Source organism: Onychomys torridus, chromosome 12 (genome assembly GCF_903995425.1).
Source record: "Onychomys torridus chromosome 12, mOncTor1.1, whole genome shotgun sequence".
In the NCBI taxonomy this organism is placed as follows: Eukaryota; Metazoa; Chordata; class Mammalia; order Rodentia; family Cricetidae; genus Onychomys; species Onychomys torridus.
Window position 1 is genome coordinate 3,387,281 of NC_050454.1, and position 19,277 is coordinate 3,406,557.

Here is a 19,277-nt window from a genome sequence, read left to right on the forward strand (position 1 = left end):
GAGACCTGGGAAGTTCTAGCAAAGGTATTCTGCAACAAGGGGGTGAAATGTGGCTGAGGTGCTGTGAATGAATGGTACTGGTCAGTGGCAGATTACCTGTGGCCTCAGTAATGGGCAGCTGGAGTGGATAATGATGATACCAATTAAAGTGGCTATGTCAGTGGTTCCCAAACTTAGGTGTATGTTGACCTTACCTGAGGAGCTTTTCAAAAGCAATGGTGCCCAGGCTGTACCCTCTATCAGTTAAATTAAAATGTATCAGCATGCAGGCATCACATTTATTCTGAAACAGTCCTCAGTGATCCCAAAGTGCATCACAGTTTGTATCCAGTGTGCTAAGTTTCTGTTGCCACTGGCCAGTGGTTCCCTGAGCACGGTCTTAGACCATCAGTCTTTTCGTTACTTGGGAACTTGTTAGAAATGCACATCCTTGGGCTCCACCTTAGCTCTGTGGAGTCAGGTATTCTGGAGGTTGTGTCTAGCAGACTGTGTTCTAACCAGCCCTCTGGAAGATTCCAAGATACATCCAAGTTCGAGAAGTTGAGCCTGAGGTAATAAAAGTGCCCACAGGAGAAGAATAGAAGCAAGTTACTTCCCGGCTGCTTTGATCTAGAACTTTCTCAGGTGAAAATGAGGGAGGAGAATGCTCACCCAGAAGTGTAAAAGCACCTGGCTGAGATGGGGTGCTTAAAATAGACTGTTTCTTTCCCTTCTCTCCCTGCCACTTCCAAGCATTTACCTATTTGGCTTCTTAGAGCTGTCCTCAAACCACAACATTAGACCTCAGCATAACATCAAATTGTGGTCCCTTTCATCTCTTACCTCCATGCAGAGGCCAGAAACCAAGGTGTGCTTTGGATAAAGGGCACCCCACCCTGTCTTTACACTCTACCCGACTACTCTCCTTCTGACTTCTTATCTCAACCCCATTTTTCTTTTATTTATTTGGTCCTAACAACTGTCAAAAGGAGGGATCAGAGCTCAACAATGACAGGTAAAAGCTGGCAGAACCCTGGTATCCAAGGGGACATGACTCCAGACCTCCCAGTAGCTCTGGAAGCCAGAGGAATCATGCCCAAGTCTAAAATCAAAGTGCCAGAAAGGTTGGTGTGGTGGTTTGAAAGAAAATGTCCCCCAAGTAGGTGGCACTATTAGGAAGCGTGGCCTTGTTGGAGGAAGTGTGTCCTGGTGGGGGCGGGCTTTGAGATCTCTTTTGCTCTAGCTTCCCTCAGTGTGAATCAGTCAGTTGACTTCCTGTTGCCTGAAAGATGTAGCCTCTGAAACTGTAAGTGAGCCACCTCAATTAAATGTGTTCTTTATAAGAGTTGCCATGGTCATGGTGTCTCTTCACAGCAATAAGAACCCAAACTAAGACAGATAGCTTTCCCTGAAGCCTTTCCTTGGCTTACAGACCACTGCTGTCTTGACTACACAGACACCCTTCTGTGCACACACATCCCTGTTGCCTCTGGGGCTCCCAAATTTATCTCGTATGAAGACAGCAATAAGATTAGATCATGGCTTATCTTAGCAGTTTTGTGTTTGCTTAATCACATCCTTAAAGGCTCCATTTCTAGAATGCAAACTTGTGCGTTATTGAGGTTCTTCAAAAAATAAAACTAGAACTACCATATGACCCAACTATACTACTTGTAAGTAGCTACACCTAAAGGATACTAAGGCAGCATGCCATAGGGATACAGGCACACCCATGGTCTTAGTGCCTCTAGTCACCACAGTTAAGAAATGAAACCAGGCTGGGCGGTGGTTGCGCACACCTGTAATCCCAGCACTCGGGAGGTAGAGGCAGGTGGATCTCTGTGAGTTAGAGACCAGCCTGGTCTACAGAGCTAGTCCAGGACAGGCTCCAAAGCTACAGAGAAACCCTGTCTCGAAAAACAAAACAAAAAACCCCAAAACAAAAACAAACAAACAGAAAGAAATGAAACCAGGCAAGATGTCTATCAGCAGATGAATGGATAAAGAAAACATGGTCCATACACACAACACGATCTTATTTAGCTTTAAATACAAATGAAATTACACCATTTGCAGGAAAATGGATGAAACTGGAGATCATTTTGTCTAGGCAAATAGGCCAGATTTAGGAAGACACATACCATATGCTTCTTATCCACACGGACTCCAGATTTAAATTTTTGTGTGTATCTGTGTGTTCACACACTGGTCATGGAAGGAGAAAGGGAGGGAGAGATCTTAAGGAAGAGAAGAGGGGAGGAGAAAGCAGTAATGATTACATATGACACAGCTGCAGAAAGGGGGTCTATTTAGGGACCAGCAAGAGGGGAGGCAAGGTGATAGAGGAGGAGGGAAATAAAATATATTGATTTATATACCAACATTACCAAAAAGAGCCAGTATCCAATGTAATGACATTCTTATGTACCACAGTTTAGGGCTTTCAACTTAGGAACTTAGGAGGTGATCAATTCTGCCTGAAACAGGGGTAATAATAGAACCTGCCTTGATGTGTTAGAGAGTGTGAAGGCATTCTGCAAACAGCAATGTCCCTTGCCACTGTGCTCCAAAGAAGCCAATGTGTGCTGTAGGTAGACAGCCCCCCCCCCCCCGCCCCGTCCCTCTGCAAAAGGAAAGACATGGCCTAGACATGGCCTCTGCCTGGCAGAAGGACAAGGGTAGTCCCACTGTCTAGACAGGTGAGTGGAAACTGGCAGGCCTTCCTACACACTCAACTACCAAGGCTGAGACAGGTGTTGCCTAGAGCTCCTCTCTTGCCTCTATGTTTCCAGGGAGATGGTCTATGCATTCTTGGTAGCTCAATGCTAACGCCCAACAAAGCCAGGCACTGGTGGGCTCCCCTGAGCCCCAACTGGAGTGAGTCCAGATGCAGCATAGGTCCTGGCGAAGGCATTTCAAAGCACTACAGCCCGAAGGGTAGGGCTCTGCCTGGAGAAAGGCCCAGAGACCTGTCCTGGTCTTCTCCAAGGAACACTGTTGTGTACAGAAAGTCCTCACAGCCTTAGGGGATGATGCAGAACATGAGCTCCACAGACTTGGGTCTGAATCCTGTGACTCAGTCACTCACTTCTCCTTGGGGACTTGGTGTGCACCATCTGGAAGGTAGGCATGACATCCTCCTGGCAGGGCAGTGAGTGCTCTGGACAAATCCCACCTCATTTGAGCAGCACAAGGAAGCCCCCAGGAAGTAGTCACTGTCGTTATGATTTTGTGTTTCCTTGGAAAGGCTGTGCTCAGATCTTGACAGGAGATGCATCCCATGTCTGTTTTCTTTATGCTAAAAGGGGCCTAAAATGGGCCCTCGGGTATCCTAACCATAACTGCGGTGCCCTGCACCCCACTTTCTTGTGAATGCAGAGAGAGAGAGAGAGAGAGAGAGAGAGAGAGAGAGAGAGAGAGAGAGAGAGATGGGGTGGGACCTACTTTGCCTTCTCTTGTTCCTGATGCTCTAGGAGCAAAAAGGCATGGACTTGACTTTTGTCCTTGCAGGGCACTCCTTCAATGTGCCACAAGCTGGTCACATTGGTCCTTAGGCTTCTCACACGCATCAAGAAACCTCATTGAGGCACAAAGGTAGCCAGAGGGCTTAAGTCAGTTTTGTCCCTCACTGAGGCAGGAAAGGGGTAGGCCGGAGAGACCAGGTTCTGAGAAGAAGGAAAGGGCAAACTGTGGGGGAGGTGCTGGTCTGACAGGTGGGAGGTGGAATGCTGCTTTGATGGGCTCCATCTAGTAGCACGACCTTAGGGAAATCATGTCCCCTCCCAGGGCCTCAGTCTCCCTCATCAGGGTCATGCACCGGTCCTTAGACATGTTTGAGCTCTCCTGCCAATATGAAGGACCGTTTCCTGACTGGTTTAAAAGCAGCCTTTGCCTGTCACTACCATGCAGAACACAGAATGTCCAGTACAAGTGTTGGTGAGGCAAGAGAAAGCATAGAAACAGGGATGCATATGGCTGCTTCCGGGTTCTGCAGGCCTGCCTGTGTGAGCAGCAGGGTGGGAAAGCTGCTCCCTTCATTCTGTGGCTGTAGCTTCTGAGCTCAGCCAGAGCTTTGGCGAAGGTGCTGCTTGGGGGGAGGAGGGCGTCTAAACCTCCGTGAAGAGGTGCTTTAGAAGGGTCGGAACCAAGTACCTGCAGTGGTGGGGAGAGCAGGGGAGGGGGGATTTCTCAGGAAGAAAGGAGGTCCTAGAAAAAAAAAATGAAGAGGTCTGACATCACCAGGCTGCTGAGGTGAGACTGTGCAAGCAGAAATGACCCTTCCATCTTGGATATCCCAGCTTCCTGAGCTGTGGTCTGGGTCACAGCTGAAGAAAATGGACCAAGGCAGGGGTGCTATAGGGAGTTAAAATGAGATGATGAATGGAAAATATTTTTAGCATATGGTGCTAAATATAACTAGATGCATAACAAATGTTGGGTGAACTGACCTCAACATGGGAAGAAATATGAGTTGGCAGTGTGCTGGGAGAAACACGGGTCTCTGCTTACAGTATCCGCTCTGCCAACAGAAGCCTCCACTCAGGAAGAGGCAGGCCGTCAAGGCTGAGCTTGTGCATAGAAGAAGCAGGGAATTGTGGTAGTTTATGGTGGAGGGGGCGGGGGGGGGGCTCATCTATAATCAAAGGATGGTAATAGCAGCCTGTGTCTACCCGCCACTGCTCTTGGTTCTGCCCATTCTCTCTCTTCAGCCATTGTCTCCCAAATGAAGGCTTCCCAGTTGCAAACCCATATTCTGCCTTAGCTCATGGCTTCTTTCTCTCTGTCTCTTCAAATCCTTGCCAGCATCGTGGACTAGCACACATCTGTTCTATCTTGGTCATTCACTCATTCATTTGGCCATTGAATATTTATTGGTCACCTGTTTTGTGAAGGGCATAGCGCCAAGTAGCTAAGAATCAGGTTCTGAAGGAGATACCTCCTCTTTCTTGTGTCTCACACTTTTGTGGTACCCACTGACTCTGCTACTGCATGGCACTTGCCTGTTGTGCTAGTATTGACATGGTTGCTAGGTACCTCTTGATCCGTCCTGTAGCCAAACACCATGCTGGGGGCGTTGTGGATTGAGGACTGGACCACACTGTCTTTTTATTGTAGCCTCTGCAGCACCTGGATCTTCTTCAGTACCTGAGGCCATGTGTGAGTCCAGCTTGATTAGACACTGTCCACATGATTTCACCCTAGTCTTTTAATCCCACAGGGTTTCAGCTTCCTCAGACATAAAATCAAATAGTGAAATAAATCACACCAATCTTTTGTGTCCGAGTCTTTTGTTTCCAAAGTAGGTATTCACTAAACGGCAGGCCAGCATGTTATTTGTTAGTTGACTAAACCGTAACTCTGAGGGCTGAGAGCTCACAACAGTAATCCTAGCATTTAAAGAGTCCTTTGCCAGCCTGGGCTACATGGTGAGACTGTCCAAAAACATTGAGATCAAATACTGCTATGGATTAAATGTCGGTGTCTGCCCCACCCCTCCCCCTCCAATCCATATGTTGAAGCACCGGCTCTCAATTTGAGAGCAGGCTTTGGGGACATCATGAGGGTAAATTCTTAGAGAAAGAGGTATATAGAGAGGAGCTTTCCATGTGACTGATGATACAGCAAGAGGTGTTCAGCTGCAAGCTGGGATGTGGGCCCCCACCAGGAACTAAATTGCCTGGCATCTTGATGTTGGACGTCTCAGCCTCCGTAAGTATGAGAAAGAAATTTCTGCTGTTTAATCCACTCAGCCTATGGTATTCTATTACAGCAGCCCCAACTGACTAAGACATACACAGTCCCCACACAAAATAGAAACTAGCCAAGAAATCTGAACAACAGTGTCTGGGCATGCGGCCAGCATGGTGCTTTGCTGTGGGGGTGGATCTCAGGAAGTGCCCAGTATTGAGTGGCTTAAAAGCTGTGGCCAAGCACAGTGACAGGTTTGGAAACCAAAATGGTGCACGCAATGGAACAGCACCGTTTAAAACGAAACAACAAGGTGTTTCGTCCTGTCAGAGAATCTGGACTAGCTGCTCCACCTGCTCGTCAAGGGTGAAGTTTCCCTAGTCCCTCTTTTATTGTGAGAGGCAGATGGCTGTGGGCAGGAATCAAGCTAGATTAGAGTTCAGCTCCAGCTTGAACCCATGAGAGCAGGTTTCCCTCTACAGATGGTGAGCAGCCTCCCTGGAACATTTCCACCTCACCAGCCCCTCCCAGCTCTCAGGAGCTAGGGGTGGTGGGAGGAGCCCCAGCTGGAATCTTCTCTGCTCCAAAGTCAGCCAAAGACCAATTGCTTCCCTTCGATTTCCAGCAGGGCCAGCCCAAAGTGACAAGGCTGGAACTAGCTAGGGTGGGTTATTTGGTGTGTAGCATCCCATGTTTGGAATGTTAGAACTCAGACTCTAGTTACAGACCCACCAATTGACCTGGGACAGGTTGGTTAACCTCCTCACACCTCATTTTTCTAGTATACAAAACTTCATCATGACATTCTTGGGGGGAAGGGGGAGTGGATCATCCAGGACAAGCAACAGAGTCTTTCTTATAGGCCGTGGGCAAGCAGGTTCTGTTCCAGCATGTCTGTGTGGGCCTTGAGAGTCTGCATTGCATTCAAATGATGCCTATCCTCTTGGTTCATGGACCATTTGGGGTTCTAAAGCACAAACTAGCTAATCATGGTATGAGGGCCAAATACAATCTATTTGTTTTTGTTGATAAAGTTTTATTGGAACACAGACCCACACACTTATTTAATTACTCTCCAGGGCCACTTTTATGCTAAGTGAGCTGAATTGGGAAGTTACATTGGAGTCTCTGGCACACAAAGCCTAGTTACATGTCTTATTATAGAAGAATATCTGCTGCCCTAGGAGACGGAGGTTCTCTGTGGGCTAAAAGACCTATATTTCAATCCAGGTTTGACTAAGGGCAATCCACTTCCCCTTGCTATTTCTTTCTCCTTATCTAGAGAACAAGGTGATCACTAAAATTTAAAGAGATCTGTGATTGTAGAGTTTCAATACTACATAGAAAAGTCAGTTTCAACTGAACTACTTTGTGTGGCCTAAAACAAACAAACAAACAAGGCACCAGGCCTTACCTGCAGAATCCAGAGGGGCAACCCCTGGTGGTCACTGTGAGTTCCCACTGACCGTGGTTTCTGCCTGACAGAGTCAGTTGGGAATAGACAGGGCTTAGGGGGGAGGTCAGAGGCAGGCTTCCCAGGCTGTAACACAAGCTGTCACTGGCGGAGAAGTCCTGGGACCTTGTGTGTGCCAGCATCATTCACAGAGATTCCATTTTGCTGATAGATCAACTAAAAAACAACAGCCCCATAGCTTATCACTCCATTGTGCCCTGGCTCTGGGTGCATTTGGCCAGCTAGTACGCAGAAACCCATCTGAGGCCTCAGAGACTCTGCCAAGTACAGGGACCATGACATTTGGAGCTCCCTCAGGAGCTCCCAGTCTAGTTAGGGAGATGGCCTATGAAGGAGGAATCGCAGGAGAGTTGGACCAGGTAGCTTTGAGGCGGAATCTTGGGCATCTGGCTTGGGTACCAGGTGAGACACTAACCAGGCAGGGGACATGTGGTTGTGGGGTGGCAGTGGGCTTGAGGAGAGGAGAAAAACCATGGGTAGAAGGGGAAAATAATGACTAGTTTGGGGTTTGTTGATGCCAGCGTGGGCTGCTAAGGCTGAATGGCAGAGCTGTGATTTCCTGTGCAGAGCAAAGTCAAATCTTTCTGTAGGCCTGCAAACATTTAACAAGATGACACATGTTGCCATGGTGATTTTCCAGCACCGAGAAGAGTCCCAGTGCACACACCTAGTACTCCAGAGGCCCTTTGGAGTTCACATGCCTCCTTCTCTGCCAACCCACAGGAGAGATCATCTAAGCTAGCTAGTTCTTGTCAATTTGACACAAACTAGAGTCACCTGGGAAGGGGGAGCTCAACTGAGGAACTGCCTCTGTTAGACTGGCCCATTGGCATGTTAGCTGGCATTTGCTCGATTAATGATTGGTATGGAAAGGCCTAGCCCACTATGGATGGTGTCATCCCTGGGCAGGTGGTCCTGGACAATTTGGGGAACAAGCCGGCAGGCAGCTCTCCTCCATGGTTCTGTTTCGGTTTCTGCCTCTAGGTTCCTGCCTTGGCTTCCCTGGATGAGGAACAGTAACCTTCAAACCAAATAAGCCCTTTCCTTTCCCAAGTTGGTTTCTGGTCAGTGTTTTTGTCTCAGAAACAAAAAGTAAGCAGTATACCCCCATGAAATGTACCATTTTAGGCTAATTAGGGAAAGCCTCGGCCATCTCTGAACCTACTGGGCCCTCCTCTGTTATGACTTTATTTACAAGTGGGAAGAAAGCCACAAGAAATCATGAACTTAGACTCACCATTATTTCTGAGTCTCAACTTAGCTGTGGTTTCCCAATTGGCAGTATCAACATTTGAGATGGCTGGACGGTATCTGTGCCCTGGCTTTGGAATTCAGGGCACTCGTCATATGGTTGGTGAAAACCCATAAGGCACCATGCACACATGAGCAAGCCATCCATGCTTGCAAAGTAGCAGGGTCCAAAGAGCAGAAGAACCCTGTGATCTTGCAAGCCTGGGGGCAGGGATGTACTAGGGTTTGCTTCTCTTTCCTAGAGAGAGCCTCTGAATCTGTGAGGAGGGATGATTCGCATGGGCTGGGAGACTGCTTAGGTCAGCAGGCTCGAGTACCAGGCTAGGGAGGCCATGGGTGTGCCTGTGAATGTTACACTGGCAGGCTGGACTCATTCAGACCTGGAAGCCATGCAGCTCTTAGCTCTTATCCAAGTTCTATGTGTCTTATTGCAGGGTTATCTTATGGAGGCCATGCTGTGCTAGTCCCCTAGGGGCTGGGGAAGTCATTATTCCCCATCATGCTCTAGTGCCTGGTGCTTGGTAGGTGTGTTTGCATGGATGTTGAATGATCTGACAGAAAGCCTGTCTGTAATGCTGTAAAAACTACTCAAAGTAAACTCTCTACCAGAAGTGTCTGACCCTTGCTTTGTTTACTGGGAGAAATTATTACCTGCTCATAGTCTAGAGAGATTTTGGCTTAGAACTTTGTCTAGAACACTCTATTTGTGGTTCAAGTGGGACTGATAGAGAAGCCACACGTGAGATAGCCAGGGGATGCAGTGGGGTAACTTATCGCCAGTTCACCATTGGCTCCGGACTGAAGACTGGATTGAGGGTTATGAGAAAGTGTGTAGGAAGTCTCTCATTGTGTCTTGGGCTGGTGCCAGAGGGGATGGCAGAACTCCAAGGACTCTGCTTTCCAGTTTCACTCACTTACCCAGATTTGTGCTTCACTTGGCTACCAGACCCTGTGCTTCCCCCTGCTTGTCTGGACAGCAGTCTGCTCAGGTGTCTTCCTAAGCCCTCCAGCAACAGCCAAATGCACTTAAGTACTGTCCCAGTAATAACCCAAGAGGTGCAGACTGTTAGAGCCATGGGTGGTTTAGGGAAATCTAGGTCAAATTTCCAAAGAAGTCAAGAGAGACTTTCTAAGTTGGCCCCTTTGTGTCACTTAACACAGAGCAGCAACAGCAATGGCTGTTGGTCACAGCCTCACTGAGTTCTAGGTGCTGCTAATGCCCTACAAGGATGATCCAATTCAACCCTTGAAACAATCCAGAGGAGCCATTATGGTTCTCTTTGGTCAAGTGCTGAAATTGGTGAGATTGTAAGGTCACATAGGTGGAGGTGAGGAGGCCCCTCCACTCCACACAGATTCTCAGTTGCAAGTCCTATAAGCTGCATTTGAGTGAGTTATTTAAAGATGGCTAGCACATCTCACTTGTCAAGAGAACGTTTAACAGTTCCCATATTCACATAATGCTTTCTAAGACTTTTTCTTCATCATTTTTGCCTCCTGCCTGATCCTGTCTTCCTGCAGAGTCTATTGCCCACTATGCTGACTGAAGGCAAGATTCCATCCTCTCTCTTCTTGCAGCAACAACTTCTGTAGGACACGCTACACCCTTTGGGGTAGTAGGCTGTGCAAAGGACACAAAGGTTGTTGAAACACAGTCCAAGAATGGAATCACGTGAGAATTCTGGGGGCTTGTGAGAAAACTCCAAGAAAACAAGACACGTCTTGCAGGTCGACCTCAGTTTCTTCAAAACACAGAACTGTTCTTGGAATGTGTTTTCATGCTCCCCCCAGGTGCAGCAGACAGGAGTGAGTTGACTTCAGCTGCTGCTATTCATGTGCCTCTATGGAAAAACATGTTTTTGCCATGTGTAGCTTGTCCTTGTGATTGTATACAGTTTGAGCCCATACGAACTCTACTCAGGTGACCTTTTGTAACCCTCAGGGTATAAACTGTCCGATGCTCCGAATAAAGCTGGCTATCTAATGCGACTTTAGTTTGCCTCCTTTTTAGGGCCCACTATCTCAGGTGTCTGTGGAATGTATTTCCTTCGTTTTCCAAGACAGACAAGGGAAAGAGATGACGAGGACATGCAGCCTATAATTCAGGGCAACCTACAACCAGTTTTCTAGGGAGGCTGAGGCAAAGCTCAGTGTCCAGGAAATTCAGAGTTGGTTTCTGTGTTGGGGGTTCTAGAGGGGTGAGTCATTAAGGGAGAGGATCAGAGTGTCACCAAGTAGATTGAATCCTCTTATTGGACTGCATCTTCCTGCCACCCATGCTGTGAAAACCTGGCTTGTACAACATACACAGAAGTCTCTTCAGTATATTTTCTATATCCTCTAAGGGCTGGTTTGGAATCATGGACACAGGTCTTTGTTCCAATGCTACTTCTGGTTATAAACTGACTAGTTTTATTTCCAATTTTAAAGTAGGGATATTTAGCTAGGCACATAACCTTTTACATAGGTTTTTGGTTAGGATTATATTCATTTGCATAAAATTACTTGCAGGCTATAATGGAATATAAAAATTAAAAATTAAAGATTATTCCTGACCATCCTTGATACAAATACTAATGATAACAGATGCCATGAGTTTCTCTTTTATCTAATGCATTCCGTTTTTCAAACTTTTATTTTCTTATTATTTTAAAGTGTGTGTCTGTATATCTGTGTGTGGCTAAGTGCTGAAGCCTATAGAGGTCAGAGGTGTCAGGTCCCCTGGAACTGGAGGTACAGGTGGTTGGTTATAAGCCACCTGATATGGGTCCTGGGAATTGAACTTGGGTCCTTTGAAAGAGCATCATTATGTACTCTTACTTGTTGAACCATCTGTCCAGCCCCTTGTTTTTTAGTTTTTGATACTTGGGGACAGTTAGTAGGGCTTCAGAGATTCATAATCCCTAGCCTCTGTCCTTGTGATCTAAGAAATCGGTGGTGGGGGGGGCAGTGGGTACAGTCTACAATCGTTTGTGTGAGTTTTCTGCGCTGAGACAAGGTTTAGTGGAACTCTGTAGGAGCGTTGCTCTTTCTCATTGGTGGCGCATGCTGAAGACTGAAGTGTCAAAACCAGATCCCTACTTGCATGCTCGGAAGAGGATGGAGGACAGTTATCTTTAAGTTTGAGCTCATACTGCGTCAGGCACTTTTACGCCCACCATCTTCTTAACAAGCCAGGGAACTAGGTGTTATTATGCCCAATTTGTGGATGAGGAAGCTGAGAAGGTGGGATAATTTTCAAATTTTAATAAAACTGAAAAAGTCAAAATTTAAACCCAGGTTATCCACCTGCAGGTTCCCTGCACCCTTGATACCTTCTCAGCAGACTGTGTAATCATAGAACTCACTCCATGTTAATCCTGAGCGACCTTCTTACTTGGGTCTTTTCCCATGAGAGAGGTTATGAGATTTGGCATAAGCATTCTGTTACTCTTCCCTCTTGTACTTCCTATGATGAGACCCTTCTCTTTACACTCTGCCCCGTCTTCTCCCTCTCTTCCAGTCCCAAAGAGAGGCCAAGGAGTCAAGGATCTCGATGTATGAAGAACCTGCAGAGAGCTCCCTGCCCCCTTAGAAATCCTGGGACAAACACACAGAAGAAAAAATACACATACAATTCTGCTCAAGGAGGCCACATAGACCTAACCTTGATTGTCAGTTTTTGGAGACGTGGGAAGTCTCAAAATAAGATTTCCAGGTTGCTTGTTTTATAGGTAAGAAAGATGGAGAGCTAAGAAAGTGCAAGGAATCCACAAGACCACATACTAGTGAGAGGCAGAGTGTGGGGGGAGCCCAGGAGTGAAGGGAAATCTCTAGCTTTCCCACTGGGATCTCAACTTGATGGGAGGATGGCTCTTTCTGGAGGAAGGCTCAGAGTTGAGCCTCTGTGAAGTCCAGAGGCCAGGGCCTCTCCTTTGATCCACTCACACTCCTGCTGAAGAACAGGAAGTGCTTCGTCTCTCAGCTCTGAAAGTGCATTTTGGGGATGGGAAAGGGGGTTTGTCGCTAAGAGCGACCAACAGTTTACTTTTGCTTAAAGAGCAGACAGATGTAAGATCAGACACTTCAGGAGAAAAATGCAAGCTGACATTGAACCCTAAGACAGAATGTGATCTTAGGAGAGTTCCTCAAGCCCCAGGGTGGATATGGGAGAGGGTTCAATCTTTGCTAGTTCCTTCTCTGCTCTGATAGAGCTGGGTGCTTGGGAGGTGAGAGTGGGGTTGAAGTGGGAGCATGGGGGGTGGGGTGCCGGGAACTTTATGCAACCTCCAGTATTTCCCTTACTCTGCTAGCACCCACAACTTCCCCTGCTAAGGGAGGAAAGAGGAATGAATTACTCAGTTTAATAATTCATACAAATTGAAAAGTTTACTGTGTGAAATAAAGGGGGCATAAGAGGGCAAGAGAGAAAAATTCCTGAGTCCTCTTTGAAAGGACAGAGGTATGAAGAGGATGTTTCTTGATTAGCTTGCTTGAGAATATAGATGATCCACGTGGAATAAGCAAGTAGCTCCTCCCTTCAATGGTAGGTAGCCCCCTCCCTTCAATGGTAGGTAGCCCCTCCCTTCAATGGTAGGTAGCCCCCTCTCTTCAATGGTAGGTAGCCTCCCTACAATGATTGGTAGCTCCCCCTCTTCAATTATAGGTAGCCTTCTCTCTTCAATGGTAGGTAGCCCCCTCCCTTCAATAATAGGTATCCCTCTCCCTTCAATGGTAGGTAGCCCCCTCCCTTCAATGGTAGGTAGCCCCCTCCCTTCAATGGTAGGTAGCCATCTCCCATCAATGGTAGGTAGCCCCCTCCCATCAATGGTAGGTAGCCCGGAGTCCAGGAATCCTTTTCACAAAGCAAGTCTGGTTAAGGAGTCAAGCTTCTTGTTCAGCCCCCATCTACCCAGCTAAGAAGATTTTACCTGAAAAGCTGGTTTTACAGCAAAGAAAACTGAGGTTCCCCCCACCTAAAAATGGGTTGGTAGCAATACCTGGACTAGAAACCAATCTTCTCTTAGTACCCATACAATGTCCCCATCCCAGTTTCTCACCCTCCACTCTCCAGGCAACTAAGATACCATGAAAGCCAAATAATCCTTAGGGGAATCAGCAGCCAGGTGCTTTGACCAAGTCCTTGACTGATAAGGGTTGGGATGAAGGTCATTTAAGGACACCTTAGAAAGCATACAAACTAAGGGCCTCTTAGACCTACTCTCCGGCTCTTCTGGAAAGGACAAGTTGGTTCATGCAAACCGCCTGCACAAGTGGCAGAAGCAGAGTGAGTGATGGGGAAGACTCCGTGCAGAAGAAGAGGTCTGGGAGCTAGCTGAAGGCTAGACCCCTGAGGCTACAGATCACTAAGACCGCTGGCATTTTACTTGGAGTCAGTACAGGATTTGGCCTGTGTCATGATGGGACATTTTTTCAGGAGTCTGTCTTTATGTGGTGGTGAGAATAGACTGTTTTGGAAGGTTGTTCTAGGTAAATAGCCTAGGCTGGCCTCACACGCCTGCTTCTGCCTCTCCAGCGCTGGCGTCACAGGTACACACCACCGCACTTGGTGAGCCCACATTATGTATAGCACCAGCCGAAGAAGGAATCCAGGGAGAAGGGTTTTTAGTAATTCAGAAGAAGAAAGACAGTGGCTTCGATCCAGGTGATCAGAAGTGGCTGGACTGGAAACTGTCCAGAGAGAAGAGAGACTGAGTGGTGAGCAGTGGGATGACCAAGAAAACTAGGAGCAAGTAGAGTTCTAGAAGCCGTGAGGACGAAGGGTTTCCCGGGGGAAGGAGTGATGGATGGGGTCTGATGTTGCTCTGGGAGTTGAGAGCAGGTTGAGAACTGTTGGATGTAGACACCGGAAGACATTGGTACCCACGGCGGAAGCAGAACTTGACTCCTAACCTCATGGAGCCCTGGTTTGCCTACTGACTATCGCTTAGGGTTCCTTTATTGTGAATCTTGCCTTCTCAATTAGATTGTAAACTTTCCACCCCCAGGGATGATGAGTCAGCCTGTTCCCAGAGCACCAGGTCCTTGGCAGCTGGTGGAGGGGAGAGGTTGGGGGGAGCTCATCAAGCCTGCTGCAGGTTCTGTGTGGTTGGCCAGCACTGTCGCTGGAGCAATGGCTAGAGCAATTCTCCCCATGCTTGCTTACCTTGGACACAGCATTTCAGCTCCTTTGGGTCTGTGACGCTCTTCCTGCTTTCCCGGATCACAGCCCTGTTCTTCTTGGTTTCTCCCCAGAGATTGGTGCCTCCGTACATGCTGGGAATGTTAAGAATGGCAATGCCTTCCAGGAAGATATTGCTCAGGTCCACCTCAACTCCGTCACACTACGAAGCAGAGAGAAAGCAGATCATGGTGGGGCTGTGCATGGTGGGGCTTCTTAAAGGGTGTGGCGGGTCCTCAGCCACCCCACCACTGTCAGTCAGCAGGGGAATATCTGGCACTTAAGGCTTTGACCACTGTCATGGGATGGAGCCGTCTCGTCCTGGTTGGCTCTAGGAAAAGACAGCACAAAACTTCCAAAGGGCTAGTAACGCTTGGGGATGCAATTAGACCAAGGCAGCTGCCAAACTCATATCCTCAGTTTGGATGATTCCTAATCACAGTGGGGATCTGCTGTGTCACTGGGTCCAGAAGCCAACATTAGGTAGAGTCTCAACAAAAGACTATTTTCATTTTATTCCTTTATTTTACCCGCTCCCTCTGCCTGCTGAGAAGTGCGAGACTTTCAGGTTTGGGAGAACTTCCAATGTGCCTGTCTCTCAGAGCTTCCTAAGTGTTGCCCTGGCACAAGCGCCTGCTGATGTAGCTGAGTTTCCTTACCTAGTTTCTACCACCCCCATCCCCCACGGGGTCTGAATGGTTGGAGGGCTTTGTCTGTGTGCGTCACCTAGCTGTAAATCCTATTTTGGCATGATGCTTACTGACACAGAAAAAAAAAATGTACTAGCTTTGATTCTTGTTCCTTGGGATTACTGGTGATTTATTTCATTTACAGAAGAATGAACAGGATCTAAAGAGATGTCCTATGCCCAAGAATGGACAGGTAAGCACCACATTTGTGGAATTTGACTATAAACTCCATGGGTTTATTATTATTATTATTTTTTTAGTTTGCTTCTTTTAAGAAGGGCAAACAGCTGAAAGCGTACAATAACATCTACTGCCACCTGGGGTGTCTGCTGCTATGGTCTGGCTGCCTCCATCAAGCTCATGGTGGGTTAATTCCATTGTCTCAGTATTCTGAGGTGGGGCCTAATTAGGATTAGACGAGAATGGAGCCTGTGATCTTATTAGCCTTGTGGGAAGGGGGAGGAAACCACAGCGTGCTTGTGCTGCCTCCAGACCGCAGGGCCCCTGGGAGCCAAGGACCCTGCCACATGCAGCCCCTGACCCTGAACCTGAACGGTAAGAACTAAACTTTCGTTACTTACTCTTCCCCCAGTTTGCGGTGTTCAGGAACAACAGAAAATGACCTAAAATACCCAGAAATATGACGTTCAGCGTCTTCGCCAGAGGTGGAAGAGAGAGTTGGCACTCTTTACCATTCATAGTGACTCACCACCTGAGCTCTTTGAAGTTCCTAATCAATGCTGTTGCCTTCTGACTTGTCCCAACCATAGAACAAGAATACAGTGTGCTTTTCTGATAACTGGGGACACACTTCTCCATTGGGGTGCTTGGATCCTCTCAACGTTCTCTTAAGTGGTTTCCTCACTGGTCCTATCCTCCCTCTTGGAGCTAGGTGGCATGGCCTTCCTCCTCCTTGCATTCAGCCAGTCCAGTAAGCACATCACAGAGAGAGGATCATCATTATCACGGTGTATGTGGGGGCTGGGGCTGGGGCTCAGGGAGCAGGATGTCAACCTAGCATGAACAGAACCATCCCTAGCAATGCATATGTTGGGCATGTGGCACAGGAGGCATGGTGCTCAGGAGGCAGAGGCAGGGTGGTCAGAGGTTCAAGGACATCCTCGGTTACATAGTGAGTTCAAGGCCAGTGTGGGCTGCACTAGACCCTGTCTCAAAACAAACAAACAGACGACAACAACAACAAGGAAACCACCACCAACACCACCAACAGACAACCCATTCAAACAAAAACTAAAACCCTCCAAATCCCAAGAAACTCATTGACTATTGCCACACCATTCCCTCGGCCATGATGGCTGCTTTCCTTGTGGATCTGGGAACACGGAGGGACAGGGGAAGCTGAGTATGCTTATGGCATCACACAATGTTCAGACTTCAAGGGAATATTCAACCATTTTCTCCTCCTCTCATTCATCAAGCTGTGCAATCTCTGGACTGAGTGTGGCCAGCACTTTGAACCTCCTTTCCAGACTTTTCTTATTTTGACTGTTCTATTCTGCACACAGCAGAGTTTATTACCTGGTACTATCCCTGGCATAAAAAACAATAGCACTAACAGGATTCCATGGACAGGTGGCAATCACACGACTATTTCTTGGGGCTGGAATTCTATCACATTATCATGCCCATAAAACAAGACATGTACAAAGCACTGGGAAGGGTGTAACACATTACCTACCATTGTTCTTCTCCTTAATGTGGTCTGAGCCTCATTAGCTCTTTTGTTTGAAGCTAAATGATGACACTACTACTTCCACTGGCATGGGATCTCTCAATCACTCTGATTCTCATCTTACTATGTGTTCCTCTCTCTCGAGCTTAGGCAGGATTGAAAAATACAGTGTAGATACAGGACTTTGTGTTTATGTTAAGTTATTTCATCCGGTTCTCAGTCCAACCTCCAGTCTAATCAGACCATCATCCTGTGACCTTCATCACAGCTCTTCTATCATTTGGGGGATTAAGTTATATAATGGCAAATCCAGGGATCAAGTCTCCCCTCGGTCAGTGTAACACATCACACATGGTACAGTGGTGACCTTAGCATGCAGGTGCTTTACTGAGGCAGGATCTTCAGGACCCTGCTCCTACCAGCCCACTTGCATTTTAAGGAAGCGTCACAGAGCTTTAGATGGGATGGACCTAAGAGCGCATGCCCTTACCTTGAAGCAGGATGGAAATCCAGGTCTGCAGACCTCCATTCTGTGGATTTTGTTTTTTGTTTGTTTGTTTTTGTTTTTGTCAAAACAGAAGACACTACGCTAAGTTCACATTGAATTTTCTAAATGATTTCCTGACAACCTCTATCAGAAAAGTAATAAAAGAATCTATCTTTAGTCAGCTATATTATCTGTGCGTGGGTGTCAATCATTGACTCAAGTTCCCAGGGACTAGAAAGAAGTGCCTTAATATATAGTTTCCACTGTAACCCCTTCTGTCTTTGGGAAAGCAATGTGACATTAGTCTCTTTGCCTTTCATGAGATAGAATCTCCTGTTTTCTACATGGATCAGAGTGACTTCTGAATATCAGGAGAATTTCCTACAACTTGGACTCAAAAGTGTGTGAATTTTTGAAGGCCATTAAGTTCTCCATTGCCATACCTTAGACATGGCGGGGATGATAGCATGTTTCCCCATATTTAATTTAGGACCTGATCCAGTTTGATACTCTGTTGCTGTGGTAAACACTGACCAAAAGTAAGCCCAGGAGGAGAGTTTACTTGGCTTACACATCCCAGATCACAGTCCATCACTGAAAGAACTCAGAGCAGGAACTCAAGTGAGGAACCTGGAAATAGGAACTGAATCAGAGGCCACAGAGGGGTGCTGCTTACTGACTTGCTCCCCAGGGCTTGCTCAGCCTGCCTTCTTATACAATTCTGACCATCTGCTTATGGGTGGTACCACCCACAAAGTGCTAGGTCCTCCTACATCAACCTCAGTCTAGACAATACTCCACAGACCAGCCCTCCAATCTGATGGAGGCAATTTCTCTATTGTGGGTTCTCCTTCCCAGTCCTATGTCAAGTTTATAAATACTAACCAGCAGAAAGCCACTAGCAATACAGAAAAGAAAAAAATGTCCAGAATGGCAGAGCCCTACTGAACTATACTTTCCACATTTCATTCTGTTCCTGTTTGTTGTTTTGCTTTTCATATCACATCATGTTCTCAGCTGCAGCTTCCCAGAGCCAGGCTTGTATGTCGGAGGTGTTGTTTGCACAGTTCCTCCTGGGCGTGGCTACATGGTGCCTTTGTCTTTGTGTATCCCCTTTAGCGCATGCGCATCCTGGCCCCTCTGCTGCTGTCACAGTGACTTGGAAATAACAAGAGCCCCTTTCCCTTCTCAATGTGTTTAATGATGTGTTGGGAGTTTATCTTGGAAAGTTTTCTTATTGGCCCACCCTTCCTAGGCTATTGCTAATTAGGAATTTAGGCTTTGGTTCACTGTGCCAAAACTTGTCTGCACTTCAGAATGGGCTTTCCTAACTCTGTGTCTGGAATTGTCTCCTTTCCTGCATCTCTTCCTAGATCCGATGGCTACTTCCCTTCCTGGTTGGAGTAACTTCCACAGCACTTCGATTTATTCATTGTTGATTGAAATCTCTTCCCTTCTGAGAAGTAGTAATAGTCACAGCTACCCTTGGCCAGACTTCCTCAGGCACCAGGCTGGCCTTCACCGAGGATCCTAGTGGTGAGGAGATACCACTGCTGCCCCAGCGGGTGGTGGAGGCGCTGGCTCAAGGTCATTGCACAAATGTAGCCAGAGGTTGCCAATGCCAGCACTGATGCCAAGTTCCACCCTAGAGATGAGGTGGTGAAGCTGATGCTGATTTACAGCAAAATTCAGCTTGCAGCTGTTGTTTGAATAACTGGATCTCCCACTGCTGTTCTATCTTATAAGGGCTTAGACATTAGTGTTATGAAATCCCGTCTCTAGGCCAGATTTATTTAAAAACAACCCACAAAACCAAAGAACTAGACCACCAGCACTCTCCTTGACAAATAGGCAAC

The 19,277-nt window shown here is 47.1% G+C and overlaps 1 protein-coding gene across 6 annotated transcripts in view; it reads right to left on the minus strand.

Moving 5' to 3' along the window:
* The window catches only part of Dgkg (diacylglycerol kinase gamma), a 200,951-nt gene that overhangs the window by 18,825 nt on the left and 162,849 nt on the right, over positions 1–19,277 (minus strand). For all 6 annotated transcript variants that reach the window (XM_036203478.1, XM_036203477.1, XM_036203475.1 and 3 more), the window contains one exon: positions 14,538–14,715. In XM_036203478.1, coding sequence (XP_036059371.1) covers positions 14,538–14,715 — 178 coding nt within the window. The remainder of the gene's footprint in view (positions 1–14,537; positions 14,716–19,277) is intronic.